The sequence below is a fragment of the Cottoperca gobio genome, chromosome 3, assembly GCF_900634415.1.
Source record: "Cottoperca gobio chromosome 3, fCotGob3.1, whole genome shotgun sequence".
Classification (NCBI taxonomy): Eukaryota; Metazoa; Chordata; class Actinopteri; order Perciformes; family Bovichtidae; genus Cottoperca; species Cottoperca gobio.
In genome coordinates this window covers 29,282,656-29,301,248 of record NC_041357.1, presented here as the reverse complement: position 1 = coordinate 29,301,248, position 18,593 = coordinate 29,282,656, and the positions used below count along the sequence as shown (strand labels likewise).

The following is an 18,593-nucleotide window of genomic DNA, read 5'->3' as shown; positions in this document are numbered from 1 at the left end:
TTGTCCTCACCACTGTCCATATATAAGCATGCTGCACCTGTTTCTCCTGATCACCCAGCTATGATGATTATATGCTGTTTACATTTAACTATTATTATTATTATTATTATTATTATATTATTATTATTATTATTATTATTATTATTATTATTATTATTATTATTATTATTATTATAGTCACATTAAGTAAAGTAAGCTTAATCAACAGGATTAAGAAAATATAATGTTGTATTAAAGGAAAACTACACAGATGTATCACATCAAACAAGTCTTAGCTGGTACTACTAGATATATAAATCATCATCAGCATCAACTTTGATCCTTATAGTTGTAACTATTGCTATTAGCAGTAGCAGAATCACTGACGGTGAAAGTGAAGATGTTCACGGTCGACAGAGGAAATGAGCAAATGTGAACGTTTCTCATAACATTACTTTGTAAATGGTTAAGAAATCTCTCTGGATGTTAAAGTTCTGTGCAGCAACACGGCAGCTTGTCTTGCAAGTTAATGATGAATCAAATCAAATGTATTTATACAGCCCAATATCACAAATTATACATTTGTCTCAGTGTTTACAGACTGTACAGGATACGACACCCTCTGTCCTTAGACCCTCTGTCCTTAGACCTTCTGTCCTTAGACCCTCTGTCCTTAGACGCTCTGTCCTTAGACCCTCTGTCCTTAGACCTTCTGTCCTTAGACCCTCTGTCCTTAGACACTCTGTCCTTAGACCCTCTGTCCTTAGACCTTCTGTCCTTAGACCCTCTGTCCTTAGACCCTCTGTCCTTAGACTCTCTGTCTTTAGACCCTCTGTCTTTAGACCCTCTGTCCTTAGACCCTCTGTCCTCAGACCCTCTGTCCTTAGACCCTCTGTCCTTAGACGCTCTGTCCTTAGACCCTCTGTCTTTAGACCCTCTGTCCTTTGACCCTCTGTCCTTACACCCTCTGTCCTCAGACCCTCTGTCCTTAGACCTTCTGTCCTTAGACCCTCTGTCCTTAGACCCTCTGTCCTTAGACCCTCTGTCCTTAGACCTTTTGTCCTTAGACCCTCTGTCCTTAGACCTTCTGTCCTTAGACCCTCTGTCCTCAGACCCTCTGTGATTAGACCCTCTGTCCTTAGACCCTCTGTCTTTAGACCCTCTGTCCTTAGACCCTCTGTCCTTACACCCTCTGTCCTCAGACCCTCTGTCCTTAGACCTTCTGTCCTTAGACCCTCTGTCCTTTGACACTCTGTCTTTAGACCCTCTGTCCTTAGACCCTCTGTCTTCAGACCCTCTGTCCTCAGACCCTCTGTCCTTAGACCCTCTGTCCTTAGACGCTCTGTCCTTAGACCCTCTGTCTTTAGACCCTCTGTCCTTTGACCCTCTGTCCTTACACCCTCTGTCCTCAGACCCTCTGTCCTTAGACCTTCTGTCCTTAGACCCTCTGTCCTTAGACCTTCTGTCCTTAGACCCTCTGTCCTTAGACCTTCTGTCCTTAGACCCTCTGTCCTCAGACCCTCTGTCCTTAGACCCTCTTTCCTTAGACCCTCTGTCTTTAGACCCTCTGTCTTTAGACCCTCTGTCCTTAGAGCCTCTGTCCTTAGACCGTCTTTCCTTAGACCTTCTGTCCTTAGACCCTCTGTCCTTAGACGCTCTGTCCTTAGACCCTCTGTCCTTAAACCCTCTGTCCTTAGACCCTCTGTCCTTAAACCCTCTGTCCTTAAACCCTCTGTCCTTAGACCCTCGCATCGCACAAGGAAAAACTTCCTAAAAGAAACCCCATAATTAAAGCGGGAAAATGGAAGAAACCTCAGGGAGAGCAACTGAGGAAGAATCCCTCTCCCAGGACAGAAAATAAATCAATCTTATTATCTGATATTAAATAATTTACCAATCCAGCTTTCGTTGATAAAGATCTGATGTTTAAGAGCCCACATTTAATTTTTCGATTTAGTTGCACTTTTGCAGCGGTGGTGTTTATTTTAATTAGGTTTTCATGTATAACTCCTCTTCTGTTAACCATAGATTTGATTAGCTTCAGTGGTCGTGGAGCAGACACAGTCACACTATGGGGATTTGAGTGGGTGATTGCCTGGAAAGAAGCACAGAGAAGTGTGTAAGACTGCAACTCTGTCTCCTATTCTCAACTCTGGGTTGTCATGGATTAGGTCCACTAATATACTTTATAATATTATTGTATATGAAATCTGCTCCATCCAAAGTAGGATGGATGCTGTCACTCCTAATCAGACCAGGTCTTCCCTAGAAAGTCCGCCAATTGCCTACGAAGCCCACATCATTATCTGGACACCACCATGAGAGCCAGCGACGGAATGATGACATGCGGCTAAACATGTCATCATTCAAAAGATTTGGCAGAGGACCAGAGAAAACTACGGAGTCCGACATTGTTTGGCAAATGTACACACCGACTCCACATTAACTTTAGTACACTCCGATTGACGCAATCGCGTGTCATTACCGCCGACGTGAATGACAATCTTACTGTATTTACGTTTAGCCTTAGCCAGCAGTTTCAAATGTGCTTCTATGTCGCCCGCTCTGGCCCCCGGAATGCACGTGACTGTCGTCGCTGGTGTCCCAAAATTGAGCTACCGATAACCAGAGTTGGCTTCTCAGCTGGTGTGTCACTGAGTGTGGAGAATCTGTTAGAAACAGCAAGCGGTTGGTGGTGAACCGTGGGCTTCTGATAACACTTCTTTCAGACAGTCACCCAGTCTCCCGGCTGCTCGGGCCCCGCCGGGGGACAGCTAACAGGAGATACCACTGGTCGGCCCGCACCGGCTATAGGGGGCTTGCTAACAGCTACAGTTGCTAACCTCTGACTAATCATGGTGCGGAGCCGCTCATCTATCCCTCTAAAACTCGCCTCCAACCCTGCGTATAAACTACATTTAATACATGTACCATTATCACTAAAGGAGGCCGAGCAATAGCTAAACGTGAAACATACCGAGCAGGAGAGAGCAGAACAGGGAGATGCCATCGCTAGCTGCCGAGCTGCAGCAGCTAACGTTAGCAGAGCCGAAAGGAGAGTAAAGAATTGAGGATTTAGCGAGAGTCGCTAAGAGAGGGAGGATAAGGAGAGTAAGTGCTTAGGAAGTACAAGTATAGGTTTAGATAGATGACAGGTAATTAGCCGATGTGATCAATAATATAACAACATTAACTGAGTCAAGCTGGAGCTGCCGAAGTATGCTACCAGCAACACAGAAACATTAACAACCGGAAACCCGTAAACACAGGAATACACATCAGCCACAGAGAACAGTTTAAACCCAATCAACAATCTTGCAATCTATGAATTGTTGCAATAAAATGCGAGTTTGACAAAATAAAACACATCTTATTTATTAAATGTGAATGCATCAGGCAGAGCGAGTGCAGGAGAAGACCTGCAGTGAGTTTCAGGTACCGGAGATGATGCTAACGACAGCGCAGAAACTGTGGTTTGATGGTTTGCAGGTCAAAAGATGCAGCTGTGCTTTCAAACTGGACGAGCTGCAGGGTTTTAAATTATTTCAAAAGCATTTTAATTACTATATTGTTCAACGTGCGACAGGTTTTACAGCATCTCCCTTATTTCTTCTTCTCATCACAGATTGGACGTTATGTAATCCTGTAGGTGCGATCACTGATGGACGGGTTCATTTTCATATCAACGTCCCTCTTACCCTCCCAGAACAACAATATGTCCCCGAGTCTCTTCTTTGAAATAAAGTCCCGGTGGGTTTGAAAAGTTTCTAAATCTGCGAACAGAGTTTGTAAATTGGCAGCGATGTTGTTCTAACAGGAGGGAAAGTGACACTCGTGCTCTGCTACCTGAAGAAGAGTCCACACGGCTTCTCAAGCTGTCACTCAAGTTCTACTCGCTTGCATTTCGTTCTTGACACAAATAGTTAAGACACATTCTGCTTCCTGCCTGAAGTGCAAGCTGTCATATCTCAGATCACAGCTCGTATCAGAGCAGCTTTCAACAAACTATTCCTGCAGGAAACGTCCATCCAGCGTCCGACTGTGAAGTTAGTTTAACATCGAGTGTGCTTCAGTTTAGTTCATTCACATGAACACAAAGATAAAAGTATATATATTGTCATAAAGAAACTGATAAGATATTACTAAATCAAATGCAAATTGCACAGAAGAGATAAGGAGTCCATCTTGAAACTATAACCTCACCGCAAAGGAGAATATACATAAAGTAAAGTGAAGGTAACAAATAACTAAAAAGTTAGAAGAATACTTTGATTAAACTGCTAACAATAGAAGCTGAGCCTCCACCTTCACTTCAAATCAAATCAAATCGAATGTATTTATACAGCCCAATATCACAAATTATACATTTGTCTCAGTGTTTGCAGACTGTACAGGATACGACACCCTCTGTCCTTAGACCCTCTGTCCTTAGACCCTCTGTCCTTAGACCCTCTGTCTTTAGACCCTCTGTCTTTAGACCCTCTGTCCTTAGACCCTCTGTCCTTAGACCCTCTGTCCTTAGACCCTCTGTCCTTACACCCTCTGTCCTTAGACCTTATGTCCTTACACCCTTTGTCCTTAGACCATCTGTCCTTAGACCCTCTGTCCTTAGACCCTCTGTCCTTAGACCCTCTGTCTTAGACCCTCTTAGACAAATGGAAGAAACCTCAGGGAGAGACTGAGGAGGGATCCCTCTCCCAGGACGGACAGACGTGCAATAGATGTCGTGTGTACAAGTTAAACATTTCACTTCAAACATCTCATCCGGAGAAGCTTAATGACGGAGCAACAATAGTAAAAGCTTCGATACCTGGATCATCTGCATGAGGCGAGCGATAAGACGGCCAACGCTGATCCTGGAATGATCGTGAATTTAAAAAAGTATAATAGTGGTAGAGATCAGATTCAGCGGGGGATAAACGTGAAGTCTGGAAAGTCTTAAGACAACATGAAGCTGTCTTATCAGCGGAGACATGTGGCCATCCAAATCCAATCAAAACTCATTTACAATTCAAATATGTGTATCGACTTAAGGATGTTTTCTTGTCTCATAGAAAGCAGATCTTTCGACGATGCTTTGACAGCAGTGCTGAGCGAGCGTCCCTGGTGGTTCTCTCACCCGGAGCTCAGGCTGCCAGCTTCTGCAGACACTTGTGATCTGATCTGCTTCAAAACTGGGACATGTCTTCATATTTAACACTGATTCCAGAAATACTGGGAAAGACACCGTCTGACATGAAAACCAGGAGAGCAGGCTTATGAATCACCTTCTGAACATGTTCACGACCAGATGGTGGTGATTCAGGGGAAAGTACAGGACGGACAAAAAGCACAGAGAAACATTTAACACTGCGAGAAATAAAGGAGCTGCTTCCTCCATTAATTATATTATATTTATTATGTCTCTCAGCGATCAGGTGGGATCAAAAATCCCACCTTAGATACACTATGTATTTACTCAGTCTGTTGTCCAATCACAACCGACTGGCAGCGCAGCATGTTCAAGCAGCGTGAATGCAGCTAACTCACGAAGCTAACGTTAGCCTAATAACCTAGCGAGCTACAGCTGACAAAATCGTACGCACACGCCGTGCAACAACCCCAAGGCTCGGGAGAAGTTGAAGCAACACTGAGCTGCCGCAGAGCTTCTCGCTGCAGGCACAGCCGTGTTCTCTCACCCTTTATATAGTCTTGTGTGCTAAGTGACATTTTGTTTTGAACACATATAACCACCAGTGTGATTGAAACAACACACAGATGGAGGATGGATAAAGATCCTGGAAGTTTACTTGCCGACCAAGGACACATTGAACGTGGTGACTGAGAAAATGAATCTATAGTGAAAGTATTGCATGTTGTGTCAGCAGCATCATTGTCTACATGTCTATAGTTAAGTCCTCACAGCTGAAGAAATACACTTTTCTACATAATAGTATTTTTCCGAGAGCAATGAAGTCAACACGTGCCCGTATACGGCACACAACTCTTTCCTTTTTTTAAATAAGATTTAAATTCTGGCTCCTTATTTAAATGATTCATGTAATGATGTCATGGTGCTCCTGTGTTCCATGTGTTTACAGTATGCAGTCGATCCTGTTGCATCTTTGCAGTGAAATCTTAGGCTAAACAATTAACATAATAACTTTTTTAAATTGGTCACATTCCCCTTTATGTACCGTGTGAGTAATTATGGTTAAACAAATATTGGACACTGATTGCTTGCAACTGTTGGAATGTAATTTAATGCCAAAGGTTTACATGTAATTACATTTTTCATTTATGATTTGATTTAATATTCAATAAGTTTGTTTTGGCCCTTCACCTCTGGTTCTGCTTCCTGTTGCTGAGTGTTAAACAGACTTCTTTCACTTCATGCATATTTTAAAGCCTCGTGTGTCGTGGAGATAAGCCCTCACGTATTGCCGCTTGTACGTCGGGAAACTGAGCAAATACAGCATTCTTTTATGTGTGTGTGTGTGTGTGTGTGTGTACACTTCTATATAAGCAGTGTGATCTTCATGCTAAACCTACAAGCTGCCATGTTTTATTCAGAATGAAGGAGCCAACAACTCCTACACTTTCCCAACTCTTTGACACTGAACCCGGCAGGTACGAGGGGCTAAACCTTTACACCCTCCCTCCCCCTGCCTCTTACTCTTATGAGTTCGGGCAATTTCTGCTAATCATCAGACAAACGGCTTCAGTTCTGTGATGACAACCCAGCTGTCCTTGAGCTCTTCACTGAGCCTGTTCCAGCGACTTCTTGTGAAGAATAGAATAAGAAGTAAAGAGGGAGAGACTTGTTGTTTATTTTCTTCTCAGATATTTTTCAGAAGTAGACATTTTACAATTAGAAAATGTCCCCGTGTTGTTTCAGTGCCGGCAGTAAAGCCGAGGAATCCAGATAAGAGATGTGCAGCTCGGCAGGTCCGATGTCATCTCGCACTTTATTTGCGCTTTGGAGATTTAAAACCACTTGAACCTCAATGTTTCCAATATTCTCTCTTAAGTAGCTTCAAAGCTGCTTGGCGATATCACATATTCTGAAACTGCACTTCACTGAAGCTGTTCACACTCTTATTAATAGAAACATTCAAATATTCATGACGTTTGTTTTTTAATGGATTCACCATGACACCAAAGAGAAAGTTTAAGATGTCTTGTGCATCATTTTGTACACTCTTCCTTTTAATTCAGTAAGACAGATGTGGTACTGTATCTGTAGGAACTCCAGATCTTGTCTTGAATTTAAAATACTACAAAGTATCTGCACCCAGCATGCAGCACACACAGCTGCCAAGAGCATCTCTCTCTCTCTCTCTCTCTCTCTCTCTCTCTCTCTCTCTCTCTCTCTCTCTCTCTCTCTCTCTCTATCTCTCTCTCTTCTCTCTCTCTCTCTCTCTGCTTCTCTCTCTGCTTCTCTTCTCTCTCTTGCTTCTCTTCTCTCTCTCTCGCTTCTCTTCTCTCTCTCTGCTTCTCTTCTGCTTCTCTCTCTCTGCTTCTCTCTGCTTCTCTTCTCTTCTCTGCTTCTCTTCTCTTCTTCCTCCTCTCTCTGCTTCTCTTCTCGCTCTCTCTATATATGCTATCTTTCTGATTATTATGCATATACTATATATTAATCTATTGATAGGATCTATCTTCTTCTCTAGCTTGAATCTATGAGCTTCTCTTTCTCTCATTAATCTATAATGTCTTCTCTTAGGATCTATCTCTGTCTCTCTCCTCTCTCTCTCTTTCTCTATCTCTTTCTCTTCTCTCTTCTCTCCTATTCTTTCTCTCTCTCTCTCTCTCTCTTCCCTCTCTCTCTCTCTCTCTCTCTGCCTTCTCTCTCTCTGCTTCTCTCTCTGCTTCTCTTCTCTCTCTCTCTGCTTCTCTTCTCTCTCCCTCTGCTTCTCTCTCCTGTCTCTCTCTGCTTCATCTTCCCGCTTGTCTTTTCCTCTCATGCATTAGGAATAATTTAAACTTTTCCTCTAAACATGTGTTTTCTGCAAACGTATCTTGCTTTTCTGTGCCAGTAAAATGTTAAAGTTTAATATCTGAGGAAAGGTTTTTAAGATGACTTCTCTTCCCTGCCTGTCTGTCTCTCTTTAGTTGTCCAGCATATAAAGCGGAGAGACATCATCCTGAAGAGGGAGTTGGGTGAAGGAGCGTTCGGAAAGGTCTTCTTGGCAGAGTGTTACAACCTCAGCCCCACCAAGGACAAGATGCTGGTGGCCGTCAAGGTGCGTCTTTCTCCGTGTGGTCATCTCTATGTTATAAAGAGCACAATAGTGATTGTATAAAACACATACTCACCTCATATCCGCCTCATCACAATATAGTGCACTCAAATACTATCCGTGTCATGTTCACTACTTTCTGCCAACAACCCCACAATGCAATGCGACTCATTGTACAGATTTGAAAAGGCACGTTGTGCATTTAGTTATCAGCACAGTGTCACACAGTGTCACACAGTGTGTGAGTCTTCCTGTGGCAGCCCAGTGTTGAATGATATTCTGACCTCTCACCAGGCCCTGCAGTGGGCTGTGCCAACATAAATCACTTTCACTTTTATGATCAGTGTCATGGCCGCTCTGCAGCCTGAGCACCATTACTGTATATCTGCTTCTACTATTCTAACCGAGAGCCACTGGAGCAAAAGGAAGAGAATTAGTAAGTGTCTGAAATCTCAATGTACTGCTCTCAGCAGTCGGGAGCCTGGGAGCTTTAACAACCTCAATCAGACCCTTTTCATCAAAACAAATATATAAATATGTTTAAAAAATAATAATATTAGCCTAATAGTATTTTTATGAATATCTTCCTGTTCATTACCATATACACTAGTGATGCTGTCACAGACTGTTAAAAGCAATAGTGTTTGTATTTACGGGTGTTTACATTAATCAGAAGATTATTATTATTATTAACTAATTAAACAATTCAGAGTTTCTTTTGTTAAGCACAGAAATAATAAAAGGTTTAACACAGACTATTTAAGCAGAGGGAGTTAAGGAGAGTCAAAGTTAAATGTGCATGTAGTGAGTGGAGTGTGGCAGACGTGATCCACTAGCAAGAAAGGGATTTAGCATATTTCCCAAAATGTCAAACTATTCCTCTAAATGACAGAAAGGGCAAACAGGACCAAATGTTCAGCGGGGGTGATCCTCAGGAAATCACTTTCATTGTTTTGAATGACGTTGGTACAGGTTTGGCGTCTGTGACACAATGTAGATACAAAGAGATGTTGTCAGTGTTTGAGGTCTGAAGGCTCTCCTACCTGCGGCCCCAACCTCTACCCGTCTTTGTATCCATTTACAACCTGTCTAAGTATCAGCCAGGGGACCTGCAATTACTGTCAAGCAAAGTTAATACTCCAGTGAACTCAATGCTTTGTTTTAAGGAGCTTAAAGCAGCTGGAGCCGTCGCCCCTGTGCGGTGGCTCTCAGTGCTTTCACAGTGCTCAACATTAAGTTGTTCTTGCCAGCTCCCACTGTGAGCATGAGCCACTGTATGAATGTGAAGCAGGGTGATACTGAGGATGAGGTTGCACACTCAGTAAACCTACACAGCAAGAATTCCTTGACCTTGACAGAAGTGAGTGAAAGTACTCACACGTACTCGTCTTAGTATTCCAGGATTAACAAAGACACTGGTTTGTGATAAACCTCCTCTACCATGACCTCTTTATTTATTAAAACAAAATGCGATGTGCGTTTTCATCTGGACATGTTCCTGTCTGCGATAAAGCAGAAAGAGGCTCTCTGAATACACTTAAAGGTCAACAAAGGGAAAATTCATGGCAGCGCTTTGCCTCAATTTATTGTAGTCGAGCACTTGAAGGTATTGTTTTGGAGAGATGCCCAGACAAGAAACATTTCCTTAAGAGTGCGGTTTGATTTGGTAATAGAATTTTATGGCCATTTTACCTACTCTGCCGAACATCTCAACCACCTCCAGCACTTCACTGCAAGAACAGCACATGTGAGTAAATGCATTTCCATCCCATGGTCCGTCCGTGTGTAATAATGTCAGCAGCACGCTGAGAACGCTCCTGGAGATCAAGAGAGGCGACTTGCTGTGTTTTCTTGTTGCTGATTTAGTGTCAAGAGTCTTTTTCCCTTCAATATAGGAGTAATACGGTGCTGCTGCTGCTGTTATTTGATTTCCCCCTTCTTTTCTGATACCGGCACATTCAACTGACATCCCATCAAAATTTGATTTTTCATGTGTACTCCACTTCAAAGGAGTTCAAGGCCCTCCTTCCTTGATCCGTCTACCAATCAGATCAATTAGTTTTGTGTAAAGTGCTTCCTGAAAGCTATGTGCAGGATTATTAGGTGGATATGATGCATAGCCACACGCTGCACGCTGCATTACTAAACAACAGTCACAGACTACTTCACAGCTTTAAAGCTTTATTGATAAATCTGAAAGAAATGTAACAGAGTTTTCTGTGGACTCAATGTTGTGTTTACCATGGACGATCAGGCGAACCCCATAATCAAACAGCAACTGTGTTTCCTTCCCTATTCCCATGGAGTCAAGCTGGGGCTGGTAGGATAAGGGAGGAGACAAACAAGCGCATCAACAACATGAGCTGGAGGCAGTAACAGAAGGGAACAGATGATTGGGTATAAAGAAAGGGTTCAGAAGATAGTGTTTGGATCCACCACACCCAGGACAACAAGACTCGGGCTGAATAATGTGGAATATTGTTCTTTAGCTTAGGAAGGTTCCTAACGGAAGGGAGTGACTTGACCGCAAGTATCTAAGTGCCCAGAGCTGTTCGAAGTCTCTACATGCAAACTAAAGGGGCTTCAATACTTTCTTAACTGCTTTAGCATGGAGTACCACTGGACCACCGGAGATAATGCCATCCCACACAACAAGGGTTACAGATTCAAGGACAACTTTGGTGCACTGAATGGATGATTCAAACCAACCAGGAGTTAACTAATTGGATTGTAGAGGAAAGCCGGAGGAAGAAACTAACTGGATGTGGACAAAGAAGGTGTGTTCCTGGAAAGACTAGAGATGACAGGGTTTATGATATGCCCCCCCCCCCCCCCCCCCCCCCCCCCCCCCCACCCCTCAACAGGAGACAAAGTTTGGGTCTTAAACCTCACAGTTTAAGAGTAATGGTGCGTTCAAGTGGTCATTGTCAATTTGTACAGTGAAAAATGTCCAATTTCATGTCATGGAAGTTGCCCTCATATGGCCACCAAACTTGTTTTGCATCAACGAATGACAAAGCAGTTAATGTACCAGTATTAATACAAAACTATATCTTGACTCAACACTCACATTGATTTACCATCACACACACATGACTGGCACAATGCACTGGAAGGTACTCAGGGCTGCACAGGATACAACGACTGATTTATCCAAACGTGTCCCAACAACTCTAAAGTTTTCTTGCTCTGAAAGGTGACTTTTGTGTTTTCCCATTCAGACACTGAAAGATCCCAATCTGGGGGCGAGAAAGGACTTCCAGAGGGAGGCCGAGCTGCTCACCAATCTGCAGCACGACCACATCGTTAAATTCTACGGAGTGTGTGTTGACGGAGACCCTCTCATCATGGTGTTCGAATACATGAAGCATGGAGACCTCAACAAATTCCTCAGGTCAGTTCTTCACTGAAGGTTAAGTCCGTTTAACCTTCATGTACCAGGCCTGTGCTTAAGTGGGTGAAAGCCTAATTGCAGTGCAGGTGTGTGTGTGTGTGTGTGTGTGTGTGTGTGTGTGTGTGTGTGTGTGTGTGTGTGTGTGTGTGTGTGTGTGTGCCACCTGTACTTGCAGCATTGCTCAGGATTCTGGTTTGACTTTTAGATTGTCCAACAATTAATTGACAGTAAGTAAATATAAAACCAGAGACGGTTTACGTTGGTTTTGCCACTGCCGCCTCTTTATGTGGAAACCATTTCATAGCATTGGCCCCGCTTGTTATACTTCATCTTTACTTATAGAGCTTTGGTAAACCTTCAATAAGGGTCCAAGGAAACACAAACTTGGTTCAAATGCATGCTGCCGATATCCGCCCATTTTCAAAGCTTTGTGTGTTAGCAAACACGAGCTTTAGTGCTTTTGTTCCGTAATGTCAGAGCGTACCGAGGGAAGTGACCTCTGATAAGCCTCAACAAAAGCGACACGAGCGCTTTGGTAATGGGAAGCTTCACTGGAGTTGATGTCAGTGTGAACAGGAGGAGTCTGGGAGTGTTGTGTGTATGTGGGGGGGTCTATCTTGTTTTTGAAGTTTGAGCAATAGTTTTAAAGATGACGTGTGTGTGTGTGTGTGTGTGTGTGTGTGTGTGTGTGTGTGTGTGTCTGTGTGTGGATTCAGGAGTGCGTGAAGACTTTCTGTTGGGAAATCATTTCTGAAATGAAAGGTAATGTCGCGAATGATGAAATTCTTTCATGCAAGGTGCAAGACGTAGCTGATTTTTGCTCTATTGGTCCTGTTGGTCACATTTAACAAATGATATGTGTGATATGTGTGATATGTGTTGGGAATGAGTAAGAATGAATAGAGCATCTGATGTGCGGGTCCAGCACAACCTTCAGATAAACGGAGGGTGACCTGCAGTCATTCAGACACTACGACATTTCTCTGAAATAAAATTAGAGACACAAAAAGTCACACACTAAGGAAGAGTACTACTTATCCATGTACAGTGGAGCTGAAATATTACACACACACTTAAAGCCCTGAACATTGAATTGCACTAGAGTTGAGAGATAAAGGGGAGACAGCCTGAGAGAGAGGGAGAGAGAGAGAGGGGGAGAGCTTCCCTGCATGGTGCCTGGTCTGTAGTCACAGTGACGAGAAGGTGAGAAGAACAGCAGGAGCTCCTCACAGGAAATGAGTTCTCCACAGTCCCCATGAGAGCGCTCGACCCACAACGTCTTCTGGCAAATATATGACTTACATTACCTTGATGAAATTCCTGAGCCTTAGTTAAACTTCCTGCTTTGAATAGATAAATGTTGGCTAACACTGCTCTTAAACCGCCAAAGACTTGTATAACAGGCCTGAAATAAATAACAACAGTGCAAACACTTAACAGTTTGTCGTTGCAATTAAAGCTGCCTAAGTGCTCGCAGGTTATAGTCAATTATTTAATATTTCTTACAGTCGGTCTTTGTTATGCTAATTCTCAATAGGACTAAAAAGCACCAATGCTGCCGGGATGAGGTGTTTATTAGCACTCTAAGAGGAGCTGTGGGTTAGTTATTAAAGGGGCAGTGAGGTCACAGTCTGCCATGCTGAAAAAGCTTTAAAGGTTCCCACATCCAGTTGTCAAAGTGAGATGATGTAACTTTCAAAAGGAAGAAATATCCTCTCACAAATAAAAGGTTTAATTCCTAAGCAATAAAAGACGTTAATGCAACACAGGCTGCTCCAGACGTATGTGCTCTGGTGTTAGCAGCAGCTTATTGTGGCTAACGTAAGCTCACGTTAGATAGATGTTGCTTCACGTCTGACGTTAGTGAGTCAGTGCAGTGACTTTTTGATCACAGATAAATATTGAACTATCCTGTAACTCCCACATGTACCACTGCTAGTGACTACAGAACTCCATCGTCAGTATCAGTTCATCACATCAATCATCAAGCCTTTTTTGATTTGTTGTTATAACCCAGAGCCCACGGCCCAGACGCCATGATCCTGGTCGACGGCCAGCCGCTGCAGTCCAACGGAGAGCTGGGCCTTTCCCAGATGCTGCACATCGCCACCCAGATTGCCTCAGGCATGGTGTACCTGGGCTCCCAGCACTTTGTCCACAGAGATCTGGCAACACGTAATTGCCTGGTGGGCAATGGCCTGCTGGTCAAGATCGGAGACTTCGGCATGTCCAGGGACATCTACAGCAGTGACTACTACAGGGTAAGACTTCACTTATTCACGCTTGTTATTTGCCATCCAAATACTACTAGGGGCGAGAGAAGATTGACAAAGTGATTAAGATGGAAGAAATGTAAATTGTTGCCACACTTCAAATATGTTTTATATAGTCGCTATATCCAAATGAAAATAATGTCAAATCCACTTTTTAGTCCTTTAAATGAACTGTTGTTCATCACTATGCCTCTTATAGCGTAAGGCACTTCTGGCATTAGTAGACTCCACCTGACATTTAAAAAGTAAATCTTAGCTGTGGATGTTTTACAATATACTTTGTAATTAGGTCCAAAACAACCCCATTAAATCCTGTGGGCCTGCTAAGAAAAAATAAATGTCTTTGGGGTGAAGACCACTGCTCTCTCGGGTCGTTTTATGTTTATACGTTTTTGTTTCCACCTTTTCTTTTTCTACGGAGAGTTAATAGCTCAGCCCCAGGCCCCCACACCAGCCTCATACATTCATGCGAGGGTGGAGAGGTTTAGCAGAGTGGTAGGAGATGAGCCTGCTGAGCCTCCAGCCTGATGCTTAGAGGCTTGTTTGTATAGCTTCCGATTCTTGTCCTCTCTACTGTTTAACACAATTAGCAACACTGAACGCCGCAAACCAGGCGGCGACTGCAGCGCTAAAGAATTTAGCATTTTGCTGAATAAATAAGTGGATATTATGGAGTGATGGCTGCTACATATCTGGATCCCTTAAACAGCCAGGTCTTGTGAAATGACTTTAGGTGCGTCTGATTTTGTTTTCCCAGCGTGGCAGCTGGGCCGGTTCGGACCTTGCTGGGGGCAACGCCAGCAGTTATGAACCACTTGCCTGCTGGGTGAGCAGCTCTGCACACATAAAATTATTTGTAAAGAAATTGGAGCGAGATGTCTTTAGTGTTTGGTACATTGCTCCTCCGTGCACACCATCTGTGTGTTGTGTATATTATTAAAATCTGTTGGCCCTGTGGATAGACAAGTGTCAGGTTGTCAGTGAGGACAGGAACAGAACATTTACTTTATTAACATGGTCATGCATAATTCTCATCTCTGATCACAGCAGAACAGCAGTGTAGAGACGCTGTTCAGACCAAACAACATAAAGCTTGACAACAAAACAAACATACATTTATACATTTCATATTTAAATTCCAACACTGTCTTAATCTAAGACCAGCTGAATTGAATTTTGTGCTCATGTGAAACTATTTAAATTACAGAATATCAAATAAGTCCCTCATGCTCTGTGGCATAGCTAAATGCCATATTACATTTCCAGCCAAGTCTGAAATATGATATTAGAAGTTTATTGGTTTAGCTTCAATGGTATACAAACAGTCCTCACAGTGTTGAATACTCATTATAGGCTCTTTGTGCAGCACAATAATTGGATGTTTAGATACTGGCGGCTTCATGTCGGCCAGTTTTAAGGTAACCATGGCAGATCTTATCCTTTTCATCATTGCATGTCGGTTGTTGCACCATCAAGTCTCCCTGTTAAAGTGTGCATGCATGTGTTTGGTGTGTGTGTGTTATTTCATTGTGTGTCATCTACATAGTTATCATTCCGCAGCTGCCTGTGAATTCATTGTTGTGCTCCTTGTATTAGCCTGAAATGCTCTTTGGTTTCTTTATTTCCTCACTGACTTTATTTAAGACCAAATTATAGAAGACCAATGAGTGTTTAAGTTGCAGTAAATATCATAGTTATGGTGCTCATCATGCCATCTTGATATTTGCAGAGATGAAATGTTCCTTTCTTTGCAGACGATGTTGTGGTAATGTTCCCTACTCCTCTACATTCTCAAAGGCAGATTACAAAAGAGCCTTTGACATAAAGTCTGTGGAACATGGAAGCTATTAATCGACTTCAAAAAGTTGAAGAAGAAATCCCTTTGAAAAAGTTCTTCTGCCGAGAGAAAGTTGGTCTACGAGACATATAGTCAGGTTTGAGCGGTTGAGTTTCTGGCGTTATTTGGCATTTCTCTCCCTCCTTCCATGTGTGTCTAATTAAATCTAATTAGCTCTTGCTATTGAAATGTATATAATATCATATTTGTCAGACCGGTTAACATATATTATGTTATGTATTTAGTTATTTTTGCTCAGCTCATCCAATGATTTCAAATAGCATTGCACGTGAGTGTTGAATAACAAGTTTACTACACTGGAACTCAGAGAACTCGTATGACTGTGTGTGTACTGGGCAGCTCCCACTATGTCAGTGGGAGCTCAGGTGGGCCCATCTGGACCAATAAAGGACTTAACTGTATGTGTTTCCGTGTTCTGGCCCAAAGAACAGTTCATCTAATTGTCTCTGAAGACAGTCACAGCTGATTTAGCAGCAGGCAGATAGTTTAAAGATTACATGGTTCAGCAGATTGTTCTTGTCTGAACAGTTATAAGCCTGATGTGTACTGTATGTGCTCTGAGTTAGCTGTTCAGTCAAAGAGAAGACCTTTCAGGTATAAGAACTAACAGGACAACAAGGGTTTTGTACGTTATTGATATGTATGGCATATGTGAAGGGGTGTTATGTAAGGGAGTGTCAGGTGGTGTGGGGTAAACACACTCACCTACTACTGCAGGGGCCCAGCTTCCATCCTGGACTGCAGTGCCCGACACGGTCGTATTCATAAGTGGGAAGCCGGTGAGGGATCGTCCTTGACACAACACTAGAGACTCATGCTGGTTGCTCAGGGTGTCTGTGCAGAGGGGGGTGGACCTCCGAGTAGAGAGGTGGACCTCCATGCACACACTCTTCACTGACAGGTGAGAAGAAGCAGCTGGTGACTCCACATGTGTTTACACTCTGCCCTGGCTAACGATGGACTTAGCAGTGAAAAGAGCCGCAGTGTGATGGAAGCGGAAGATGCATCGTAAAAATATGTCCAAAACTTTTTTCAGCCAAACCTTGGTCAAACTCGGTGGTGAATTTATTGAGGAAAGTTTTGACGGTTTAATAATTGATTGAATAATTTACTTATTCAGCACACACTGCAGCGAAGCACAGCTCTTTCAAGTTTGTATGTTGGATTGGGTAGAAACCAGAGAAATGGTTTGTAGAAAAAAGACCAGTGTCAGTTTGAATTTAGGATGGTGTGTGTGTGTGTGTGTGTGTGTGTGTGTGTGTGTGTGTGTGTGTGTGTGTGTGTGTGTGTGTGTGTGTGTGTGTGTGTGTGTGTGTGTGTGTGTGAGTGTGTGTGTGTGTGTGTGTGAAGCTGCTGTTTGGTGCGTTGTGATAGCATCACTGCCCGCCTACACAGAGGAATATTGACAGAGCCCAGAGATAAGGAGCTCCTAACAGTATTGGACACTTTCCCTGTGTTGAGTGATTATAAATAGCAGCGCCCTGCCAAGAACACAAACCTCCTGACGCTGACTAGTCGTATTGACGCTTGTTGCCCTCTGGGACTCCCAAGACACTTTGCAGCAGGAGGGAACATCTCAAGAAAGAGATGAATATTGTCCTAAATCACATCCATCTGTCATATCCTCCTGCTCTGAATGCAATTTTGTGTTGTTTCATAAGAGACAACTGCAGAACCTGCACAGGCCGACGGAAGCACCGGCGCCTGCATGGTGTGTGTTTTATACCTCTGCCTCACGACATGTCACGTAATGTTTTCTTGAGTTCAGAGAGTGGAGCTCTGAATTATGCATGTGTAGGAAGGTATATACGACAGTGAATACTCTAAAGGTGCCTATGCATTTAAGTAGGAAGAGTAAAATACTGTCTAGGGAACAGATGGAGGAGCTCATGTAGGGTGTCTGTCAATCTGCAGCTCATCGCAAATATCATTTTTATATGTATTTTCTCACAGTTTAATGACCGCTTGTATTGCACGTCTTCTTTAATACAGAGGTGCTAGTACAATACGCATTGCAGGAGATGTGATGGCCCTCGACAGCTAATTTCCTTTCATTTTTCTTATAATACCCAGTGACATTTGTACAATATTAATTGGTTATGTTGAATCAGGGGTCCATGAAGTCTGCTCCATGATTTGGTAAAGTAATTGTATTTGTGTAGTTTGTGTTAGAAAGGCCATCACTGGTGGCATGAAACAAAGTTTACAAGATGTTTTCCCGTGTGGTGTCCTGACAGCGGCAGGTAAACCACAATGTTAGAAATGGTTTCAAAACTGCTCATTACAGCCACATGATGTGCAGTGACGTATAGTTTCCTGTCAGAGGATAAGATGTAGAGGCTTCCACTTTCTACTTTTTTGCTAGAGAATATTAAAAATTCTTTCTCTTCTGCCTGAGTTTTCATTTAGCAAAGGCAGAGTTTTGTTCAATGTTACACCAATGAGTGTAACATTGTCTGACTGTAAAGGAGGGTGTTGAGAAACAGAAAGCAAGTGTCCAGCAAACCTTCGTTAGGTAAAACAACAATAACACTTGGCTAGGAAATAAAACTAGTTTTAACGCCAGAATCAAACTAATGACGATGAAACACTGTAACAATGTTACGATCTAATGACTCAGTTTCAAGGACTTTGCATTCTTTGTGACTCTGCCAGGAAGCCTCTGCCTACCTGCACTGCTTTGCTTTGAAGAAAAATGGTCCCCAGGTTTCTTCTGTTTCAAGGATCAAACAGACACTCCTCTGCTGCATTATTTATCTAGCACAAGCTTCTCAAAACTGTATGCAGCCTGCTGCTAATGAGTACACAGGCCATATTTATTACTGCTGCATGAAGGATGAAAACACTCTGTACGCCTCTCTCCTTGAGCC

The 18,593-nt window shown here is 42.9% G+C and overlaps 1 protein-coding gene across 5 annotated transcripts in view; it reads left to right on the top strand.

Moving 5' to 3' along the window:
- ntrk3b (neurotrophic tyrosine kinase, receptor, type 3b) overlaps window positions 1-18,593 on the top strand; it is a 179,374-nt gene that overhangs the window by 147,195 nt on the left and 13,586 nt on the right. For 3 of the 5 annotated variants that reach the window (XM_029428457.1, XM_029428452.1, XM_029428446.1), the window contains 4 exons: window positions 8,071-8,201; window positions 11,420-11,592; window positions 13,610-13,853; window positions 14,623-14,691. In XM_029428457.1, coding sequence (XP_029284317.1) covers window positions 8,071-8,201; window positions 11,420-11,592; window positions 13,610-13,853; window positions 14,623-14,691 — 617 coding nt within the window. The remainder of the gene's footprint in view (window positions 1-8,070; window positions 8,202-11,419; window positions 11,593-13,609; window positions 13,854-14,622; window positions 14,692-18,593) is intronic. The other 2 variants (XM_029428460.1, XM_029428459.1) reach the window with 1 other exon arrangement.